The 24096-nt window shown below is 37.3% G+C and overlaps 1 protein-coding gene and 1 non-coding gene across 2 annotated transcripts in view; one reads left to right on the forward strand and one right to left on the reverse strand.

Moving 5' to 3' along the window:
• The first annotated feature begins 4254 nt into the window (after window positions 1-4254).
• On the forward strand, window positions 4255-4359 carry LOC114234127 (U6 spliceosomal RNA). The gene has a single exon (XR_003620330.1). It is a non-coding gene; the product is annotated as a U6 spliceosomal RNA (small nuclear RNA).
• Window positions 4360-6252: 1893 nt separating this feature from the next.
• The window catches only part of VIRMA (vir like m6A methyltransferase associated), a 49581-nt gene continuing 31737 nt past the window's right edge, over window positions 6253-24096 (reverse strand). Inside the window, exons 14-24 of the mRNA XM_028156106.2 lie at window positions 23659-23894; window positions 22934-23186; window positions 20104-20321; window positions 17295-17427; window positions 13901-14053; window positions 13052-13212; window positions 12334-12430; window positions 10145-10311; window positions 8896-9227; window positions 7187-7330; window positions 6253-6599 (exon numbers count right to left, since the gene is read on the reverse strand). Coding sequence (XP_028011907.2) covers window positions 6445-6599; window positions 7187-7330; window positions 8896-9227; window positions 10145-10311; window positions 12334-12430; window positions 13052-13212; window positions 13901-14053; window positions 17295-17427; window positions 20104-20321; window positions 22934-23186; window positions 23659-23894 — 2049 coding nt within the window. The 3' untranslated portion in view covers window positions 6253-6444. The remainder of the gene's footprint in view (window positions 6600-7186; window positions 7331-8895; window positions 9228-10144; window positions 10312-12333; window positions 12431-13051; window positions 13213-13900; window positions 14054-17294; window positions 17428-20103; window positions 20322-22933; window positions 23187-23658; window positions 23895-24096) is intronic.

Genomic DNA, 24096 nt, shown 5'->3' on the forward strand with positions numbered 1-24096 from the left:
ATTTATTAACTATTTTTTTTTAATGAATTTGAGAATGTAGGCAAGTGAGAAGCAGCACAGGGAGGTGGTGGTTCAGAAAACGGACTCTAAGTTGGCTTGAATTCTAGCTCTGCCATTTACATCCATCAGTCATCTAACTTATTAATGCATTTAAAAGTAAGCTGCAGGCATCAGTATATTTTCCCCTAAATATTTCAGCTTCCTCGTACCTCTTAAATTAGAACTATCTGAGCCCTTTGCCCATCTGGTTGTAGCTGGTTTGGCTCAGTGGAGAGAGCGTGGGCCTGAGGACTGAAAGGTCCCAGGTTCGATTCCAGTCAAGGGCACATGCCTGAGTTGCTGGGCTCCATCCCCAGTAGGGGGCATGCAGGAGGCAGCCGATCAATGATTCTCATCATTAATGTTTCTATCTCTCTCTCTCCCTCTCCTCTCCCTTCCTCTTTGAAATCAATACAAATATATTAAAAAATAAAATAAAGAAATAATGGCAGCCCTACTGGGATGCTACAAGTTCTGAGATGATGCGAACACCCTACCTGCTTCTCTCCTCCCAAGTCAATGGCAAGTCCTGGCTGACAGCTGCAACCCATCAGAAAGCCCGAACTTTGGGGCAATGCAGAGATCATGAAGAACACAGCTTTGAAGGTAACAGTGTAATGTCATCACTAACAACACACAGCTTCACAGGTAAATAGCTGGACTGACTCTTCCTAGTGTGTGATCTTGTACAGTTTGCTTAACCTCTGTGTCTCCATGTCTTCAACGATAAAAGGGGGTACAATAATCATGATGACAGTGCTGTCGGATTAAATGAAATACTCCAAGCACTTAGAACAAAGCTGACACATAGTAAGCACCCAAGGTTATATCTGTAATAATAATACCATGTCTAATTATTATTGGATGTTTAATACACAAGGTCCTGTGATGAAGGTCCCGTGAGGTGGGACAGTGAAGGATGTAGCTCGACCCAGGGGATCGTGACCGAAATCTGGGGGTTTGTGTGGGCTTTGAAGGTGGGAGGGGTGCCATCATCCGACCTCCGGGAGCAAGGAGGTAAATAAACCACCAAGAACCAGCCCCAGACCGCCTCTGCTGCTGCTGCGCTGCGGGCTTCACCTGTTTTGTTGTTTTTTTTTATATATATTTTATTGATTTCTTACAGAGAGGAAGGGAGAGGAATAGAGAGAAACATTGATGGGAGAGACAGCTGCCTCCTGCACATTCCCTACTGGGGATGTGCCCACAACCAAGGTACATGCCCTTGACCGGAATCGAACCTGGGACCCTTCAGTCCGCAGTCCGACGCTCTAGCCACTGAGCCAAACCCGCCAGGGCTCACCTGCTCTTTGGACGTCATGGCCCCACCACACCGGCCGCCAACACCCTCCGCTAAGGAATCAACCCCGGGAGGAGGCGCAGGCCAGCCCCGGGGAAGGAAACGCCGGAGCGGGCGCGGAGGCGTCCCCGTCCGCAGTTCCCTCTCCCGGGGGCTCCGCCAAAAACGCACCCCCACCTCCGCCCTACGCCCCCTGCCCCCCAGGACCCGCGGCCAGGGGCCCCCCACACCTCAGATCGCCGCCGGGACCCGCAGGAGGCGGCCCCGCCTGCTTCGCCGCCGGCCTTCCCTTCTCCCTCGGAGGCCTGCTCTGGCGCCTCTCCTCGCCGAGTTCCACACGGGCCGGCCGGCTGCCGCCTGGCGGGTCTCTTGGGAAGCCACGGGCCAGGTCCCGAAAAGCGGAGTCCCCGCGGGAGGCCCCGGCGTAGACAGCGCCGAGAGCTCAAAGCTCCCGCTGCCGCGCAGCCAATGGCGGAAGAGCCCGCCGCGCCTGCGCACTACCTGCTTGCCGGCGCCAGCTTCAGCTCGACTCTGATTGGCCGACCTTCGCGCACGTGTCCCTTCGCGTTCCTCTGTAAGCGCGTCCAAGTTTCTTAGAGGCTTGGGGTTCAGTTCAGAAAGGGATTTATGCCCTGGCTGGTTTGGCTCAGTGGATAGAGCATCGGCCTGCGCAGCGAAGGGTCCTGGGTTCCATCACGGTCAGAAAGGATTGGCACGAATTATTGAAAGGGATGAAAAGCCAAGGAGCTACAACCCAGATTACTCTATCCAGCAAGTCTAACATTCAGAATGAGAGGACAGATAAGAGCTTCCCAGACAAGAAGAGGCTAAAGAAGCTCACCACCACCAAACCATTATTACAAAAAAACATTAAAGGGTCTTTTTTAAGAAGAATAAGATATAAAACATGAATAGCCTGGCTGGTGTGGCTCAGTTGGTTGGAGCATAGTCCCATATACAGAAAGGTTAAGGGTCGGGGCACATATGGAAGGCAACCAATATTCTCTCTCACATGAATGCCTCTCTCTCTCTCTCTCCCTCTCTGCCCCCTCTCTAAAATCAATAAGCATATCCTCCAATGAGGATTTTTTTAAAACATGAATAAAAATGGCTATAAATACATATTTATCAACAAGTACTTTAAATGCAAATGGTTACATTTTCCAATGAAAAGACAATGTCTGAAGGGATAACAAAGCAAGACCATTACATATGCTGGGTACAAGAGACCCACTTCAGATCAAAAGACACAGACTGAAAGTAAAGAGATGGAAAAAGGTATTTTATGAAAATGGAAATATCATTTAAAAAGCTGGGATAGCAATACTTATACCAGACAAAATAGACTTTAAAACAAAAGCTATAACAAGAGACAAAGGACCCAGCGATTCCACTTCTGGGTACTTATTTTAAAAAACAAAACACACACAAAATGATAAACCAAAACACTATTCATTGCAGCATTGTTTCCAATAGCCAAGATATGGAATCAACCTAAGTGTCCATCAATAGTTGAATAAAGAAGTGATGCACATAAATGGAATATGACAACCATAAGAAAAAATAAAGTCTTGCCATCTACAACAGCATGGATATACCTAGTGTGTGTTGTGCTGAGTGGAGTCAGAGGACAAATGCCATGATTTCACTTATATGCTGAATATGAAAAAGCAGAACTGAGACTCAGATACAGAAAACACTTTGATGGTTGCCAGATGGGAGGAGGGTTGGAGGGATGCCTGAAAGAAGTGAAGAGATTAAGAAGTACAAATTGGTAGTTACAGAATAGCCATGGGAATGTCAATAATATTGTATTAACTATGTATGGTGTCAGATGGGTACAAGATTTATGGGGTGATCACTTCCTGGGTTATATAAATGTCTAATCACTGGGTTATACACCTGAGACTGACATAACATTGCCCAGCAACTCTAATTGAAAAACAAAAATTACTTTAAAAAAATTAGAAGCTAGCCAACGTGGTTTTAAAACTTGTTTTTATCACTTTTGAATCAAGTTCCTTAGATTTCTACATCTGTAAAATTAAGATAATATCTCCTTTGCTGGACTGTTATAAAGACTGAGTAATAACGCATGAAGGGGATAGTCAACATGTTGAATTCCCTAGCTTCTCATTTATCTAAGATTATTAGGCAATCAGGACATTTTTAATGATGCACATAAATGGAATATGACCATAAGAAAAAACAAAATCTTGCTGTAGGGAGCGGTTATAGGGTTAAGCCTTGGACTGACCTGCTGGCAAAGCTGCAAACAAGTCCCAGCTTAGAGGGCACAGTCCTCTAAGCATAAATAAGCTTGATCTTGTGACTGCTCCCTAGATCTTTCCTGGGTAGCTAATGGACTGTGGGAGGGGCAGCAAGTGCTGCCAAAACGAGTGAAACTTACAAGAACATTATAAATTACCTTGTTTACCTCTGACTATAAAATAAGGCATCAGCTTGCAGTCTGGATCTGTTCTGTGGTCTCAGTCACGCACAGAAGATCCACCCAGACCCGGCTTATTCTCTTTGTCTCTTCTTCCTCCTTCGCCAGCCCTCCCTCAGGCTCGCCGAACCCTTGGCTGTGCTGGCATGGCACATCTTGCCATCTACAACAGCATGGATATACCTAGTGTCTGTTATAAACTTTATTTCTGTATATAAAGTCCAGATTTTATTAGGTATTTTGGATTCCCAAAATAACTTATTAGGACACACCTCATTTTAGGCTTTAGATAATTGTAATAAAATAGAAAATGTAGGTATAATTTGCTTCTACAGTACTAATTTATTACTTTGGCTGGCCTGAATTTCTGAGTGTTACACTAGCAGTCAAATAGCATACACAACACTGATATTTCTCAAAGATTATATTCAACTTAAAGCTAAAAAAATCAAGAAATGTACTTATAGTGCTTGCTTCGGCAGTACATATACTAAAATTGGAACAATACAGAGATTAGCATGGCTCCTACACAAGGATGACACACTCATGAAGCATTCCATAAAAAATATGTACATATATATAGCCATATTTTATTATTCAACAAATGTAATTACTTAAGAAACAATTGTTACGTGTATTTGGTCAGGTATTAGGGACAAACTTTGAATTCTATCTAATGTGAATAATATATCTTTAGAGATGAGTTTATTAGGTTTGAGAATTTTTTTAAATTTATTTTTATTGATTTCAGAGAGGAAGGAAGAGGGAGAGATAGAACATCAATGATGAGAGAGAATCACTAATTGGCTGCCTCCTGCATGGCCCCCACAGGGGATCAAGCCCGCCACCCAGGCATGTGCCCTTGACTGGAATCGAACCTGGGACCCTTCAGTCTGCAGGCCTACACTCTATCCACCGAGCCAAACCGGCCAGGGCTAGGTTTGAGAATTTAAAGGGGTTTAGTTATCCTTGGTTTTTTGAGGCCATTAGGGATATGAGATTTCCTTTACTTTTCACTTAAACATCAGAATCTACAGAGCTGAGCTTTTATTCAAGGCATTCTAACAAACATTGTATTTACTCACAAATATTTCAGCAAAACAGAATGATAAAGAAATGAAATGAGACTCATACACACTCCTTTGTTAAGTCTTTATTTTTATTTATTGATTGATTTGAAAGAGAGGGAGAGAGAAGAAACATTGATGAGAAACATCCATTGGCTGCGGCTTCCTCCTGCACGTCCTGCACGCCCTCCACCCCCTCACCGTACCCCCCCCACCACCACCTCCCGGGATTGAGCTTGCAACTTGGGGATGTGTCCCTACCAGGAATCGAACAGGTGACCTCTTGATTCAACCAATGTAATTTAACCACTCAACCACTGAGCCACTCCGCCCGGGCAAGGAGTCTCTATTTTGTCAGTTATATAAGGCTCAGTGTTATCTCTTGGGAAAAATATGGCTATTTTCCATTATAAACTTTATTTCTGTATATAAAGTCCAGATTTTATTAGGTATTTTGGATTCCCAAAATAACTATTAGGACACACCTCATTTTAGGCTTTAGATAACTGTAATAAAATAGCAAATGTAGGTATAAGTATAAAGCTGAAACACAAAGTACATACACATTTCTAACGTACAGAAGAACGTTGTGTTTCTTTTGTTACAGACAAAAAGGTTCCCAAACTATGCATCAGGGTACCCTAGTAAATTAGCACAAGGGTCAGTGTTTATTTTAAATTTTTGAGGGGAACACATCTATTGGACAGAACACAAACTACTAGTTTGAGGTAGTTTATATTCTCAATATTAGGTGGCTTTATATTTCTTCCCATGACAGTGTATCTTTTAAAAACTGGGTTTTCAGCAGTTGTGATCAAAAGTACTGCGCAAAAAGCATAGTGGAACAGGAAGTGATAGCAGCAGTGTCGATCCACGCTGATTCCAAGGTGTGAGAAGCTGTACAGTGTCCGCAGTGACTAGTGCTTACGATATAAATTCTTACTAAGTTGTTTGGACCTGGCTGCTTAATAAATGTAAGTATTATGCAATCCTTTTGTCCTAGATGTGAAAAAAAAAAAAATTACTGAAACGCTAAAGGGCACCATGAGCTGAGAAAATATTGGGAACATCTGTGGTATAGACAAGGATACACTAAGACCGTGGTCGGCAAACTGCGGCTCGCGAGCCACATGCGGCTCTTTGGCCCCTTGAGTGTGGCTCTTCCACAAAATACCACGGCCTGGGCGAGTCTATTTGGAAGAAGTGGCATTAGAAGAAGTTTAAAAAATTTGGCTCTCAAAAGAAATGTCAATCCTTGTACGGTTGATATTTAGCTCTGTTGACTAGTGAATTTGTCGACCACTGCATGAAGCCAAAAGTAATTTCATCATTCATTTTTCTACCTAAGAAATTTTCTTCTTATATAAGAAGGAGAAAAAAATATATAAAAACATACATACAAAGTTTGGATTTTTATTGAAATCTTGTGTTATGTATCAAACAAAATCTGTTTTCTTCAGATAAAAATATTTTTTCAGAGTTTCCAGATAACTGCTAAAAGGTTAAGTTGGTCCTTCAATGTCTTTTTTATTATTTTTGTTGTTGTCAGGAAATGTTCATATACACTTAGGATGTTCCCAAAACAACTTTTATCGTGTAAAGGACCGCACATGACGACCTCTACCACTGCCTCCACTGACAAACTTTCCTCTGGAGCCTCCACTGCCGCTGTTGGCACTCGCCCAGGAAGGCCCCAGTCCCCCGCGGCCTCTGGAAGCCCGGTCCCGAGGACTTGGGCGGTAGCCTATAAAAGAAAGAGCACACACAGTACTAGCTGCAGCATCCTTTCCTCTCCCAATATATGAAGACTCATCTATAACAGTGAGCTCCAGCCAAGACAGAAATTATTCTTGGCTCCTTTAAAATCCACGTACAAGTTCTATGAATGTGTTCAAGACAACTGTCCTCTTTAAATAGTTTCATATGAGAACAACATCTCAAATAAAGCTGGTAAGCGTTATATGCTTACTAGTATACACACAATATAGTACAGTAACTAAAAACAGAAGATACCATATGAAGGTATGTCTGTTCTTAAAATACTTTGGTCAAAAATGTACCTAAGGATTGGCTTCTATCATTAAAATATAAAAACAGAGCACATCGCCATGAAACTGCTCAGACTATACACAAAGGTCAGAATCCGCAATTTTGGTTATTTCTATAGAAAATATACATTGGGCACTCATTCAGATATAAAAGTAAATTGACTTCAGAATTACACATTTATATTCTAAAATATTCTCTCCCAGAACCAGAGTACATTACATTTAACAATTTGTCATGAGGCTTCACCTCCCTCTCAGCATACCAAGTCGGAAGAAGGCTTACCTGTAGAACTGAGTGGTCGCAAAGGTGGAAGAGGGCCCCTATTAAAATTGCTCTGGCCTCCGCGACTTTCATTGTAAGTTCCTCGAGGAGTATTCTGAGCGCTCCAACTGGAGCCTCTTGTTCCCTCCCGACGACTGTAGTTTCCTAAAGGCAACACAATCAAAATCTTTTTTCACAACTTCAGTTGGATTAAGAAAGACCAGACAGGTTTTCCTTAACCTTCAAAAGGAATGGAAGATAAACTGAAATTTTTGTCAATGAAATATACTGTAGAGTGGCAGCATCATACGTAGTTAGGAGCAGAAGCTGTGGGGCCAGACTGCCGGGTTCACATACTGGTTTTACTACTTACACTTACGTATCCTGACAAAACCTACCTCATGGGGTTGATGTGAGAGTATTATATGTCAAGTGCTTATAACCATCCCTAACATTGCTGCTATGTGTTTGCTATTAATGTAAACTCCTACCCTCCACAGCAGCAGAAAAACATGTCATCAATCTACTGGTGAAGCATAATATCTATGAATAAACTCAGTTTCTAAAATCTTGAAACAATTTAAAATAGAATAAATATTACATTAAGAATCAAGTACACAAGAGATTCAATGGTGAATATACAGAAAAATCTTCGGGAAATTGTTGATAAGTACAGCTATAAAAATAATATATAAGTATTATTCAGAAAGGATAAACATAATTCTTAATGTAAAAACGAAAATAATTAGCCCAGACTTTATTAAACTTATCACTAAATGTGCTTAGATTAAGCAAAGGTTAATTTAAAAGAGAATGTTTCCCTATCCAATAAAATGCTCTGCAAATAGTACACTGAAAATAGTCAAGAGGCAGCTTAATTTTAGTAACAGAAAAATACTTTATCTGAATCACTACCATCTCAATCATTTCTATTTCATATTCTAATATTCCACTATTCTAACTCAGCAATTTTCAACCTTTTTCATCTGATGACACACACAAACTAATTACAAAAATTCTGCAGCACACCAAAAAATAGGTATAATTTTCATTTATTCACACTTGACAACTATTATGTTGGCTATTGTCATTTTTTTATTTGACTATTTAAGGGAAGAGGTCAGTGTCCCCGACTAAATAGTCAAGTAGTGCATGTTTTAAAAACTTGTAGCACACTGGTTGAAAATCGCTGTTCTAACCCATTAGAAAATATATATAACCTTGGCTGGTGGTGATCAGTGGTTAAAGTGTTGGCCTGAGACTGAAGGGTCACAGGTGTGATTTCCAGTCAAGGGCAAGTACCTAGGTTGCAGGTTCGATCCCCAATCCCAGTCCGGGCACGTGCAGAAAGCAACCAATTTGTGTCTTTCACATCGATGTTTCTCTCTCTCTCTCACTCTCTCTCTCTGTCCTCCTTTCCACTCTCTCTAAAAATCTATGGAAAGCCCTGGCCGGTTTGGCTCAGTGGATAGAGCGTCAGCCTGCAGACTGAAGGGTCCCGGTTCGATTCTGGTCAAGGGCATGTACCTTGGTTGCAGGCACATCCCCAGTAGGGGGTGTGCAGGAGGCACCTGATGATGTTTCTCTCTCATTGATGTTTCTAATTCTCTATCCCTCCCCCTTTCTCTCTGTAAAAAAAAAAAAAAAAAAAACCTATGGAAAAATATCCTCAGGTGAGGATTAACAGAACAAAACAAAAAAAGAGAAAGAAAACATATATAAGTAGTTACCTTTTGAGGCAGGCGGTGTGAAAAACCTATTTTGACTGTGAAAAGCTCCCCGTCCTCCTCGATTGCCTGAAAATCCACCACGAGAAGAAATCTTCTGTGAGACTTTGAGTGGCCGTTTTGGTGGGGGTATTCCATCTTGCGGGACCACTTCTTTACTTTCAGCTGCAACAAAGTCATCCACATGCATAGATGGTGGTCTGCTTGTGTTCTGTTTTCTCTGACGAAAAATATCATGGGGTCGGATACCCTGTCCAAATCCTCCCCTGCCCCTTCCTCTTGGTGGGGGCACAACATGAGCTCGTTTGGCAGGTTCAATGTACTCGGATTTTCCACTATTAAAACAAAAATACTCCATGAAAACATTTTTAAAAAATATATACTTCCAATGAAAATATAAATCAATCTTTACAATATGAAAACTACATTTCAACTATTTCTTATTCCAATTGTGGTTAGTTTGCAAATATTTCCATTTCAGGCAAACCTTGCTTTAATGTGCTTTACTTTACTGAACTTCACAGATACTGCATTTTTTTACAAATTGAAGGCAAGATCCTACATCAGTAAAAAGATTGACTCACCAAAGGCTCAGATGATAGTATCATTTAGCAATCAAGTATTTTTTAATTAAGGTATGTACATTGGTTTTTAGACACAATGATATTGCACACCTAACAGACTATAGTATGGGGTAAACATAGCATTTACATGCACCAAGAAACAAAAAATTTCATGTAACTCACTTTATTATGATATTTACTTTATTGTAGTAGTCTGGAACCAAACCTACATGTCTCCCAAGATATACCTGTACTTTCCATGGAAATACAACAAAACTAGCTAAGAATGGCACTCACATTTTATTGGTATAACTAACAATTACCCTATCGAATAAAGAGGAAATATGCTAATTGACCCTCACACTATTACAAAGATGGCGGCGCCCACAGCCAATAAGGAGGGAATATGCTAATTGACTGCCCCACCCTCAAAGATGGCGGCGCCCAGTCCCCTCAGTCCCCCCTGACTGGCTGCCTCCTGCACACCCCCTATTGGGGATCAACGGGCATGTTCCCTTGACTAGAAATTGAATTGGCAACCTCCTGGTGCACAAACAACCCCCAACTAACTGAGCCACACCGGCCAAGGCTTCCTTTATCCTTTAATAGCCACGTGTCTAGCTTAAAATATGTTAAAAGAAATAAACATATATGACCACAATCAAAATCTTCAGTAGAATAAATGTTACCTTGAAGTTATAAAGGTCTCATGCTTGTGCTTCCCAAGTTTGAATCCTTTAGTGGTCTTGGTTCTCCCTGGAGATGATGGTTCTGACAAAAATGAGCGCTCTAATTCTGAGTGCAAGTCAAAGTCACTACAGCATTTTTCAGAGAGTTCAATTAAGTCCACTTTTACCTGCAGTCATAAAAATTAAATAAAATGAAATATACACCTTAAATGTAACTATTAATGTAACACTTAACTATGGAAATTCTTATTTCCTATAAATTATATGACTAATTAATTATAGGCCTACCTCTTTCCCTCATCTTTTCAAAAAGCAACATCACTGGTAGTTAAAAAAAAAAATCTTAGGAATTCAATTGTGGGTTTTTCTTGGTGGGGAATGGGTTTGGCATTCTTCCTCACAGAAGTGTTATTAATCGAAGAGACCTATGCTGCCTGACAAAAAACTCAAGATTTCTCTATATAAATTAACAATATAGTATCTCCAGAACTTTTCCAAAAGAATATGAAAATAACATATTCTACAAGCCTTATATAGTTAACCTATCTGCTATAAAAGGATTTTGTGCATCAGGTCTCAAAGTTCTATGCATTTAATGAGGTTCCAACCTAAGTTTACTTTCAGAGAAATGAAAATTACATTTACTTAGGTTTTATTCAAATTTATCAAACCTAAAACACTTAAAATTTCCCTAAGCCATGTAAGGTCACAGTCATTAATGCAACACAGTTGTGATTCAAAGTGAAGTTTATAAAAAGAACGATTTGTAACACAAATGTTTTATGTGATGCCAATATGGTAGTCGCTAACCACATATGCCTATTTAATTTTAAGTTAATTAAAATTAAATGCAGTTTCTTAATCACGTTAACGTTTCATTGCTCACCAGTCACATAAGGCTGGTGGCTACTTTACTGGACAGGATATAGAATATTTCTGCCACTACATAAAGTTCTATTGGACAGCACAGTTCTTCTAAAGAATCAGTGACCAATTTCCAATGAAAAAAGAAATTAATTCTTTTTAAAAAAAATATGTTTTTATTGGTTTCAGAGAGGAAGGGAGAGGGAGAGATAGAAACATCAATTATAAGAGAGAATTATTGATTGGCTGCCTATTACACAAGCCCACAACTCAGGCGTATGCACCGACATGGAATCAGACAGTGACCTCTTGGTTCATAGGTCGACACTCAACCACTGACCCACACCACCGGGCAAGAAATTAATTCTTTAATGAGATTTAAAGAGAATTGTATGTGATCTTTTAAATAAGGAAAAAGAATCCTCAATACATTAAATGTGAATCATTTAAAAAATGTTATTGTACATGATGAGTAACAGCATTTTTAGAACAGAAAATATCAAATACATATATTCCTTTGATCAAGAAAAAAATAATATATGGTACCATAAGATGTAGCTGAAATCATCCTCCCTAATATATCTGAGAAGCACAAAACAGACTACATTGAATTTTCAGTCTTAGTGTAACTATACTATTTTCTACTCAACATTATATTTAAGGATGTCAATTTGCATTAGTACTTCATTATTCTAACAAATACATTCCTTAAATTTCCTCAAATTAAGAGCAGGTAACACAACACCATTCCGCTCCTTAAACACAAATATGGGAATAATTATTAATTTGGGAGGATAATTTATTCTCTACTTTAAAAATATAAGAAAACAAATTACTTCAGTATACTTATGCAAAAATGTGATTTTCTTCTAAAATGTCTCATTCTTGCCCTAGCCGGTGTGGCTCAGTGAATAGTGTCAGCCTGGGAATTGAAGGGTCCCTGGTTCCATTGAGGTCAAGGGCACAAGCCTGGATTGCGGGCTCAATCCCCAGTAGGGGGCGTGCAAGAGGCAACCGATCAATGATTCTCTCTCATCATTAATATTTCTATCTCTCTCTCCCTCTCCATTCCTCTCTGAAATCAATAAAAATATATTTTAAAAAAATAAAATAAAATGTCTCATTCCCATATATACAGATCACTAACCAGAAAGAAGCAAAACAAGTAGCATAAAAACTGAGTCTTGGGACACTATTAAGTGGGCGACTGACATAAAAAGTATGCAGTACTGGTCCCCAAATGAACTTGTAACAGCTATATGAGAGCTAACAATACACAAAGAAACAACAACTTTTTTTCTAAATATTTAGTAATAAAATTATACCAAATCCAGGTCTGCATCAATATCTTCAGCCTGAAATGGAGTAAACCACATAGATTTCAATTGATCATCCATGACATCAGCTAGTACATATGCAGTCCTAAAACAGAAAAAGAATTTGGTAAAAAGAAGAAATCCAAAATAAAAATTTTAACATCTTCTAATAAGAGTAAAATCTATGGAAAGTACAATTTAAAATGTCACCCTGTAAAAGTATTAAAAATTAGCACTTAAAAAATTAATTCAAAAAGTTATTTAAGAATTAAGTATCCTTAAAAATCAATAGCTTGGAAACTAACCCTGTAGTGACAAATTTTGACCTTTCAGTAAAATAAAACAGTACTGGATTTACTTACAAAAAGTCTAAACTGTACCAATGTGTACAAAAAATGTCCATACTTAATTTTTCTAAATTCAGAGAATAATTCCATTACAATGAATAGTCATTGTGCTCTGAAAGTACGGTGCTCCAAAGATCAAGAGGCAATGCATATCAGGGATAAGTAAACTATGACCCCCATTCTACTGGCCTGCTTTGGTATAGCCTACAAGTTAGAAATGGTTTGTAAGTCAAGAATATGTAAAAGAGGCTTAATGTGGCCTGCAAAGCCTAGAATTTTACTATCTGCCCCGTTACAGAAAAATAGCAAGCTGGCCATTTATAGACCTCCAGCCATTAATACACTGTATCTACTCAACCACAAAATATTGCTTGTTTTACCTATTGTTAAACAGATTCTGGAGAGATTCTGGAGCTGAAAGTACTGGTTCTACGTCTTGGTCACCGAGAGGTAAAGGATCACCTGATGACTCAAGCATCTGCTTAAGTCCAACTACATTATCCAACAACGAATCCAGATTGTCATCATCTTTTGAATGTTCCTAAATACAAACAAAAACAAAATAAGAAGATGCAGGTAAAACTAAAACATTTATGCCCCAAATCTATTAACTCTTTAGTAGAAAAGTTTATATTATTTCATTACTTAAAAATTTGGAGCACCATCAGGAAGTTATCAACTTAACATTAAACATAATAAAATAAAGCAAACACCAAAAACACTTATTTTATTTCTAAAGAATGGCAGCAGGGGCACCTGCACTCAACCAATAAACAATTCAAAAAGTACTGCCTTCATATAGTCCTTAAGATTCTTCACAATATGAAGGACTTCACTCCAAATTATTAACTCAGGGTTATTTCAAATGCTATAAATACCCAACTGAGGATTCAGTTTCTCACCCGAGGGTATTTTTTCCATTGATCTTTAGAGAGAGGAGAAGGAAGGGAGAGAAACATCGATGTGAGACACATCGATTGGTTGCTTCCCGCATGCATCCTGACCAGGGGATCAAGCCTGCAACCGAGGTACATGCCCTTGACCAGAATTGAACCTGCGACCCTTCTGTCCATGGGCTGACACTCTAACCAGAAGCAAAATTGGCTAGGGCAGGATTCACTATTTTTAAAAAGTCACTAGAAAAACTTGTGCTAGTCAAATGGAAAAGAAAATAGGACTTGGGAATGCACTGTTTTTATTTTATTTCTGTTTTTATCTTTATTTTTTACCAAAACAAGTTTCTCTAGTTCAAGGAACAAATTTTCTGGACTTTCTTCTTTGCTTTGTAGAAGTTGTTTTAACTCTGCAGCATTAATACTCATTGTCCGTGATGGATGAGCTCCCTCTACTTCCATGAGACCACTATCATCTCCACAACATCCCTGTAAATGTCACACACAAATCAAATTTGAGAACAACGAAATCTGAAAGGTGCTTCCAAACTTACTCAGATATTTAAGTCATTTTTCTGCAATCTTTCCCTTAATGTTTTGGTTTTATATCAGTTCAAATGGCTAGTTTCAAGAAGGATTTAGTCACTTCAAAATTGAAGTAAGTTTTCTTTGAGTAAAATTCACACAATAAATAGGTAAACACATGCACTCAATATACTGGCACTAAGATTTCTCAACAAAAATATCCAATGGAAAATACACTGGTACATGCAGAACACATAATATTCAGAATATGGGGGGAAACAACATGGTCATCTCAATAGAGACGGAAAAGCATTTAACAAAATCCAACACCTTTCATGATAAAAACACTCAATAAAAACTACAAAAGGAAGGAAATGTCTCAGCCTCATAAAGGGCATGTATGAGTAACTATAGCTAATATTGTATTTAATGGTCAGAAGTTGAATGCCTTCTCCTTAAGATTAAGAACAAGATAAAAATATCAATTCTTGTCACTTGCATTCAACGTGTACTGGAGGTTCTTGTGAGAACAATGAGCCAAGGAAGAAATTATAAAGGTATCCAGATTGGAAAGGAAGAAGGTAGACTACCTCTATATATGACATGATCTTGTATATATAAAATCCTAAGGAAACAACTAAAAAAAAACTAATAAAAAACTTCAGCAAGGTGTTGGACACAACATCAATGTACAAAATTCAATTGTATTTCTAAACATAAAGAACAATTCAGAGATGAAATTAAGAAACAATTCCATTTATAATAGCTTTAAAAAATTCCTAATTTAGAGGCATTAGACTTATATTTTAAAAACAATACAACATGGTAGAAAGAAATTTAAAACAACCCAAATAAATGTACAGCCATCCCATTTTCCTGGACATGAAGATTTAATGGTAATGCTCCCAAAACTGATCTACAAATTCAATACAATGCCCTTAGTGGCTGCCAGGGGGTAGGGGCAAAAGAGAATGGGGAGTTTCTGTTAATGGGTACAAAGGTTCTTTGGGGGGTTATGAAATCATTCTAAAATTAGATAGTGATGATGGTTGCACAATTCTATGAATAAACTAAAAATCACTGAATCGTCATTTTAAAAGGGTGAATTTTATGGGGTGTGAATTTCATCTCAATAAAAATGTTACAAAAAAGGAGGAGCACGAAGGAAAATTTTAAGGTAGAAGTGGTGAAATCAAAAGAAGAAACCCTATATAATAAAAGCATAATATGCAATTGACCAAACGGTGGAACGACTGGTCGCTATGACGTGCACTGACCACCAGGGGGCAGACACTCAATACAGAAGCAAGGGGTCCCGACTGTGAGAGTGCGCAGGGCGGGCTGAGGGACCCTCCCCTCCCCCAGTGCACGAATCTCCTGCACCAGGCCTCTAGTAAAGTACAAAAGGTTGTTTATAAATTAATGAAGAATGAGCAGCTGAAAATGATGAACAGAAGAGGGAAAACTGGCTACTATTTCATTAGTTCTATCTTGAATGTCAGGAAAGATCAATGGTATAAAAACATAAAACAAGTTTATGGGGGAAGATAATGAATTTTATTTTTGATATTCAGAAATTCTATACATTAGCTAAGAGCAAGGACAGGAGAGGAAAAGAGAAGAGAGAAAAGGAATCAGAATATTAGAAGGGAGATCTATGCCATAGATAGAAATGAGGTAATGTAGGGGAACATTTTTTCTGATTAAGGAAGAAAAACAAGAGATTAAAAAGAACAAGGAAACAATCTAAGAGGGAGTGAAATGATTTAGAAATTAAACAAAATGGCCTTAATCCTTTTAACCAAGGAGGTAAGAAAAAAAAAGGCATTGATAAGGAATGAATAAAAAGCATTACTCAGCAGTATTTGAGGGTTCAGCAGATTCTGGATTTCATGAATAAACACTGGTTGGTGGTTTTTATTAGGAACTGTTTAACTGGTCATATGTGTAAGAAAATCTACCATATGTGTAAGAAAACAAAATCTACCATATTGTTTTACTAGCAATGTCACTTATGATCTGATGAAAATAATAAGTAGTAAATCTCTTTAGGGTAGCCAGTTCTACTGTTAAATATGCCAATCTTCTAAAATCAAAGCATCCGGTAAACTTAATCACTTTAATAAACTATACGTAAGACAAAACAAACAATAATTTAGCAGTGAAATTGGCACAATCACTACAAAGAGAATAGGCAGTCAAGAAAGGCTATTGAAGTAAATATTTTTAATTTAAAATATACGCATAACAGAAATACACTAAACAGTAAACTTAATTTTTTTCCTATGAAAACCTTCTATATTATATTTATTTGGTAACACTGTACTGAACAGTCTTCTACAACTCTTCCCAAATAGAAATCTTAAATATGAGTAAAATTTCTTAAATCAGTGTTGACAGAATACTAACCCATGGGATATTAACAACTGTGCACGTACACACACACACACACACACACACACACACAGAAGTATTTTGCAAGCAATACATTTGGACAAAATTGGATTAGATTGCAGTAAAGCAAGTTTCTATTTATCCAGAACCTCTTAGCGCTTGTAATATACCAATGTACACAGTTAAGTTTCATCAATGGAGACGTTTCCAAACTTGTTTGATCAGAAGCACTTCCTAAAGGCAGGCCTATTAATGGCTTCTGGAAATGTGTCCATAATATAAAGCATGATTTTGTAAAATACTAATAAGAGAAACTCTTATTAAGATTTTAGAACTAAATAATCTTTAATCCATATCTAAGATGAATCCAAAATAGTCTAGTATAATAAACTTTACATTCACCCCCAAAATCACAGTAGCCAAAACACAATTAGTAAATGCTCATTTAAATGACAGTAAATAAGTAAGAGACTGATAAAACTTGACTATTCTGAGTGACCCTAGCAAAGCAACTCAATGTAAAAAATACAGTGTGGATAGTATTTTTCTCTTTTTAAGTTGCAAAATCAGAGAGGATTCATAAATTAATGTCTAATAAATTATAATTCAATAAAGACTACTGAAACATCTATAATTTTTAATAAATAAAAAATCTGATTTCATAATGGGGAGAGGACACAGAAAAAAAACAAGATTCTAAATTCCAAATTCCAAAAAAACATTACAAGTTTTTTTTTTTGAAACGAAGGGATTGTTTAACCTATGATAAACTTTAAGAATACAAACACATATGATATACATATATACATACCACTGTGTCAGAGTTAAGAATCTGTCTCATAAATTCCAAAAATGAAGATGCAAGTTCACCTGTGTCCTTACTAAAGGTGCTGACCACTCGTTTCAGTAAACTATGCAGAGCATTACTGTTTTTCCTTAAAGAACTGTGAATTTTAAGAGAGAGGAAAAGTCTTAAAATTAGAACATATAAATCTAGTATGAGAAATGAACTATCTCAGTTCAGACAGAATGAAACTTAGTCCACCATTTTTTAAAAAGCAAAAAATACTTTGGTGTGTCTGTGTATACAAACCATGTAACAAAGCTTTATTTATAGTTGACATTTCCTTTTAAAGATAAGCTTTAAGCTCTTAAGAAAATTTTAGTTAATAATATGTCAAGGTTAGTTTCTTAGTTTTGATATTCAATGAACACATAGAAATATGTGATATAAATGATAGAGAGTTCAAGACTGCAGGTCTGAAAATACTCAATGAGATGCAAGAAAATATAGACAGGCAATAATTCAATACACTCAGAAAACAAAATGAGAACTTTACCAAGGATATTGAAACTTTTTAAAAAGCATGGCTCAGTGGCTGAGCATCAACCTGTAAACCAGAAGGTCATGGTTTGATACCTATTTAGGGCACATGCCTGGACTGAGGGTTCGATCCCCAGTGTAGGGCATGCAGGAGGCAGCTGATCAATAATTCTACAGAGTTATGACAATCAAAACAGCATGGTATTGGCAGAAACACAGACACACAGATCAATGGAACAGAACTGAGAGCCCAGATATAAAATCACACGAATATGGCAGATAATTTTCAACAAAGGAGCCAGAAACACACAATGGAGAAAAGAAAGCCTCTTTAATAAATAGTGCTGGGCCCAGTCAGTGCTCAGTGGTTGACTGTCGACCTATGAACCAGGAGGTCACGTTTTGATTCCAGGTCAGGGCACATGCCCAGGTTGTGGGGCTCATCCCCCAGTAGGGGGCATGCAGGAGGCAGCTAGCCAATCAATTATTCTCTCTCATCATTGATGTTTCTATTTCTAACTCTCCCTCTCCTTTCCTCTCTGAAATCAATAAAAAAGATATATAAAAAAATAAATAAATGGTGCTAGGAAAACTGGAAAGCCACATGCAAAAGAATGAAACTAGATTACAGTTTATCCCCATGTTCAAAAATTAATTCAAAATGGATCAAAGACCTAAATATAAGATATGAAACAATAAATTACATAGAAGAAAGCTTAGGTGCTAAACATATGGACCTTGGTCGTAGAGAACATTTTATGAACTTAATCCCAAAGGATTTTCTCTCATCATTGATGTTTCTCTCTCTCTCCCCGTCCCCTTCCTCTCTGAAATCAATTTAAAAATATCTATCTAAAAATATCACATACTGCCCGGCCAGCATGGCTCATTGACCTATGAACCAGGAAGTCAAGGTTCAATTCCCGGTCAAGGCATATACCTGGGTAGTGGGCTTGATTCCCAGTGTGGGGCCTGCAGGAGGCAGCCGATTGATGATTCTCTCTCATCACTGATGTTTCTCTCTCCCTCTCTCTTCCTTTCTGAAATCAATACAAAAATATATATTTTTAAAAATCACATATAATACTGTGGCAGAGGTATGCAAAGGGTTACTTATGAAAGCACCTAACCAGCCAGTAATAGAGGGATTAAGGAAAGATTTTTGGCTTTCTTGGAAGTGTAGTGTATAAGGTGAGTTTTAAAGGATATAAAATAAACTAGAGGCCCGGTGCACGACATTTGTGCACTGGGGGGCATGGGGGAGGCCTCAGCCCTGCCTGCGCCTTCTCGCAGTCTAGGAGCCCTTGGGAGATGTCCTCCTAAGGGGAGCGAACCTAAGCCATCAGTCGGACATCCTTAGCGATGCCATGGATCAGCCCGGCTTCTGGCTGAGCGGTGCTCCCCAGGTTGAGCATCTGCCCCCTGGTGGTCAGTGCACATCATAGCGACCGGTCCTTCCACCATTAGATCAATTTGCATATTACCCTTCTATTATATAGGAGGATATCCAGGCAACAGGAAAAAGGACATTCAAGAAGTAAAATTTAAAGACTTTGGTGAGAGACTGGGAAATGGGGAAGGTAGGAGAAAAACTTGAGTGTTCAGAAGGTGCCACCAACTAAGAAAGAGCATACAGTAGAAACGATAGGTTTTTTTCAGGACAAAGAAGTGGAGAAGGGTAGAAGCCAGCATCAAACGCAGTACCTGGAACTTAACTTTTCAACCAATGTTACAAGAATTAATGAGAAGCACAAATATATGTTTCCTCCTTCTTTCTTTCTCATAACCCTACATACTCCTACAAATTCCCAAGAAAATCTAGCCAGCATGAAGAAAAAGAAGAAGGCACGGAGAGAGGAGAAATTATGTCTGAGAGACTGAGAGCATGAGGTTTATATCATTTCAAATTAATTTAATCTCAGCCATTCCCCTACAAAATAAAAACCATAGAATCAGCACTTTTAGGGTCCATAATACTACACTATCATCACCTTTGAAGGACTAGGGTGAATATATCAACAAACAAATATCTTAAAGCATGAATTAACATCCCTGTAACAGTAAGATTTCCTTAAATACTCTAAGATGTCCACATTAATTTGTCTGTCTATTCAATTCACATTTTCAATCCTATAGATTTTATTAGCACATGCTACTGCTGACCAATCTTCTCCATAAATATAGAGAAAGAAATCACATCTTCAACCTTCTGTAATAGCTATAAATTAATTAATATGGGGGGGTGTTAACAGTGAAAACTTAAGCCAAGAGTATATTAAATTAGATAAAGCATTACCTTTTTAAATGAAATAGTCCATAATCATGCTCTGTAAGAAACATCATTGTTCTGACACATGTCAATAAACAGTTGTAACTGCTCTCAGAGTTGGCTAGCATAGCCAGTAGACAGTCACAAATCGAGGCCATCAATTCTTTGTTTGGCAAAGAATTGGAGAGCTGCTCTAGTTCAGAAATTGAACCTTCAGAAGAGTTTGGCAAAATAAGTGCAATGTCCTGTAAGGGAAGTGGGGAAAAGAAAAAAATAATTTAAAAAAATTATCGTTATCATTTTTACTTCAGAAATTCATAGCATTTAATACTTAGTAATTATCTCATCAAAATATTGTTACAGTCCCATCCTATACATTGATTCAAACACATTAAAAACAAAGGAGTCAGTCCTAGCCAGTTTGGCTCAGTGGATAGAACGTTGGCCTGCAGACTGAAAGGTCCCGGGTTCGATTCCGGTCAAGGGCACATGCCTGGGTTGCAGGCTCGATCCCCAGTAGGGGGCATGCAGAAGGCAGCCAATCAATGATTCTCTCTCATCGTTGATGTTTCTGTCTCTCTCCCTCTCCGTTCCTCTCTAAAATCAACAAAAATTAAAAAAAATAATAAAAATAAAAAACAAAGGAGTCATTTTGCCCTCCTATAAAAGTTAATACAAGTATACATAACTAAAGAAAAAATATCTTATTTTACAATATTTTTACTTTAAAATTTGTTTCTTCTGTATTGCACTAAGTGCAGTTTGTATCCACAACTTGTAAACTGAAGTACCTTTGGCATTAAAATATTTTTAATATATTTTTATTGATGGAGCAAATTAACATCCAACTACATCTTCCAAATAAATATTTTCCTCTAGTTTTTTATACGTTTAAAATGCAAATTTTTCAATATTACGCAAATTAAAAACTGCCACTACTCTTTTTATAGAAGTAGATTTTTCCAGAACATTTTTAGGTATGTCTCACAGCCTTTAATAATTTCAACATACTGCAAACCAGTATTCTACTTAGGTTAAAACTGTAAAACAAAGCTAGAACGAGAAGGGAAATATAACAATTGAGGCCAAGAATGTCTATGTGATCAAAGCAGCTAGGATGCTATAGTACTCTTAAGCATAATCATAAAAGCTAACATGGATTATACAACAAACACTAGTTAAATGGACATTTTGAGGTATAAGAACTTAAAATATCCTTTCTACCAGGTCCCAAACTATTTTCACCAGGTACCCTTTTTGTGAAAACAAGTCACACAAAAATTGTTCCTTCTTGACTAGAGTGTTAAAATGTAAACAAACGAAATTTTTGTTAGCTAGAAAAAGATAATTTTCTAACACTGAAAAATATTCTGCCTGAAAAAAGATCACATCTAATGATTAAACAGCAGGAGCATTTTGCCAAGCTAGAATGTGATTAGACATAGAAATCTGCCAAGATTCCAATCACAATAGGCTTTCAAAGTTAAAACAATTCTCATTAAATCATGAAACTAAAAGTCAATAACATAGACAGCTGGGAGAAATACTAATTTATTTTTATTAAATGTATTGGGGTGACACTGGTCAACATGAACATACAGGTTTGAGGTGTTTTGGGGGTTTTTTTTAGACATACTACCACTTTTAGTCAGAATCTATAAAGTACAATAATCTAAAAAACACTAAAACTGTAGTAGTCTTTGATGCCTTCAAAAACTGTCCTAACAGAGTATTTCTCAACCATAAAAAAAGAATGAAACTTTGATGACATTTGCAACATGGATGGAACTATAGGGTATAATGCAAAGTGAAATAAGTCAGACAGAAAAAAACAAATACCATATGATTTCACTCATATGTGGAATCAAAACAAAAATAAAGGAACAAACAAAGTCACAGATACATGCCCTAACCGGTTTGGCTCAGTGGATAGAGTGTCAGCCTGCAGACTCAAGGGTCCCAGGTTCAATTCCGGTCAAGGGCATGTACCTTGGTTGCGGGCACATCCCCAGTGGGGGTGTGCAGGAGGCAGCTGATTGATGTTTCTCTCTCATCGATGTTTCTAACTCTCCCTTCCTCTCTGTAAAAAATCAATTAAATATATATATTTTTTAAAAACAGAAAAACAAAGTCACAGATACAGAGAACATTTTATGGTTGCTGGATGAGAGGGGGGATGGGCGGAGAGGTGAAAAAGGGTAAGGGATTAAGATGCACAAATTGCCACCTATAAATACAGTCACAGGATATAAAGTACAGTATAAGGGAATATAGCCAATAATATTGTAATGACTATTTATGGAGTCAGATGGGTACTGGGCTTATCAGGGTGATCGTAAATTATATAAATGTCTAATCATTATGTTGTATACCTGAAACTAATATAATACTGTATGTCAACTATAATTGGAAAAAAAAAATTAATATGTTAAAAAAAAGTTGTCCTAACAGGACACCATGATATTAATTCAACTAATCACAAAGCTATAAAATTCAAGAATGAATTGGTGTTTAATATAATTAGAAGGAAAATGAACATACCAGACAAAACTAACCCCCCACAATACTGTGGCACATAAGGCAACTATGCAAGGATGCAATTTCATAAAGAAAAGGAAAGAGCTCTTCAAAGAAACCTATAAAGCACAAACCCAGAGGAAGCTGTGAAACACCAAATCATTTTATTGTTGGTTCCTAGTCAAATTCATCTCCCTAAACAGCAGTAGGAGTAATACAACAGGTGAGATCTCCTTGTTCACAGCTAAGAGTTACATCAACAGCTTTTAGACACACACACACACACACACACACACACACACACACACACACACAGAATTTATAAAGTAACTATAAATACCTGATCACAGAGAGACTGTAAAATGGATGTGATATATTCAACACACTGTTGGCGAATAACACTGTCTCCAGGAGACCGCACCACAGTTAACAGATCCTGGAATATCTCAGCATATTTTTCATCACCTTTAATAGTCCCATTAATTAGATGCAAAATAGCTAATTTACAAGCTTTGTGTGAAGCCAGAGCATCAAGAAGAGCAAGCAACCTGGTGGTTTGGCTAGTATACTGTTTTTCTTTGTCTTCTGAAGTGCTGAAATAAAATCAATACATTTAATAAACAAAGTTCGTAATTTTAAGGTATTATTTAACTAATAATTGTTTTTCAACATATACCAACTTATACCAATCTTGTATAAAACATTTCAAAATGACAACTTCTCTGGAATTTTACAATTATTATAAAATTTTGTAAATTTAGGTTTTAAATAACGTATTTTCTTAAATCAGAATACTTTATGGTTCACCTTTCAAACACCAAAAATCAAGGCCTTCCAAGCAATTTGCACATGAAATGAAAGAAAATATTCTACTTAAAAATAATCTAAATACCCTCATTATATAGGTGTGTGTATATGTATATGGTATTTGTGTATATGTGGTGTATATTTGTGAATCTTATCTGAGCATTCTAAACCCTGGTTTCCAAATTCTAAGTGAAAAAATATGTATCTGTCTGTGTCAAGAATAACTTGAAAAAAATTTTAATGCAAAATGAAAAATACCTTTGCAAGTCTTCTACAATCAAATCCAACACAGTTCTCATAATCAGAAGTGCAGTTGGAGAGGCAAGGTCACACAATTGAACACAAATACGTCGTAACATATGTTGAATGGGCTGGCAGGTTGTGCCAGAGAAAGAGCGAACTATTTCTTGGAGCAACTTTGCTTGAACATGAAGGTGCATGCTCCACAATTTTCGGGTGTTGAGTGCCACTGATATATCATGTGGCGCAATAACCTGTTAAAAAAGTATAATGTATGTGTTCGTAGATTTTTTAAATATTTATTTATAGTCACAAAAAACTGTTCAGGAAGAACTATTATGAAAAGAACATCTTTACTGCATGCTGAAAACATTTAAGGTGCTTAAAACATCTATTACACAATTAAACATTTGCTTGAATTCAATGCATTTAAAAAAATCTTATTGTTCTCAGGTT

Source organism: Eptesicus fuscus, chromosome 19 (assembly GCF_027574615.1).
Source record: "Eptesicus fuscus isolate TK198812 chromosome 19, DD_ASM_mEF_20220401, whole genome shotgun sequence".
In the NCBI taxonomy this organism is placed as follows: domain Eukaryota; kingdom Metazoa; phylum Chordata; class Mammalia; order Chiroptera; family Vespertilionidae; genus Eptesicus; species Eptesicus fuscus.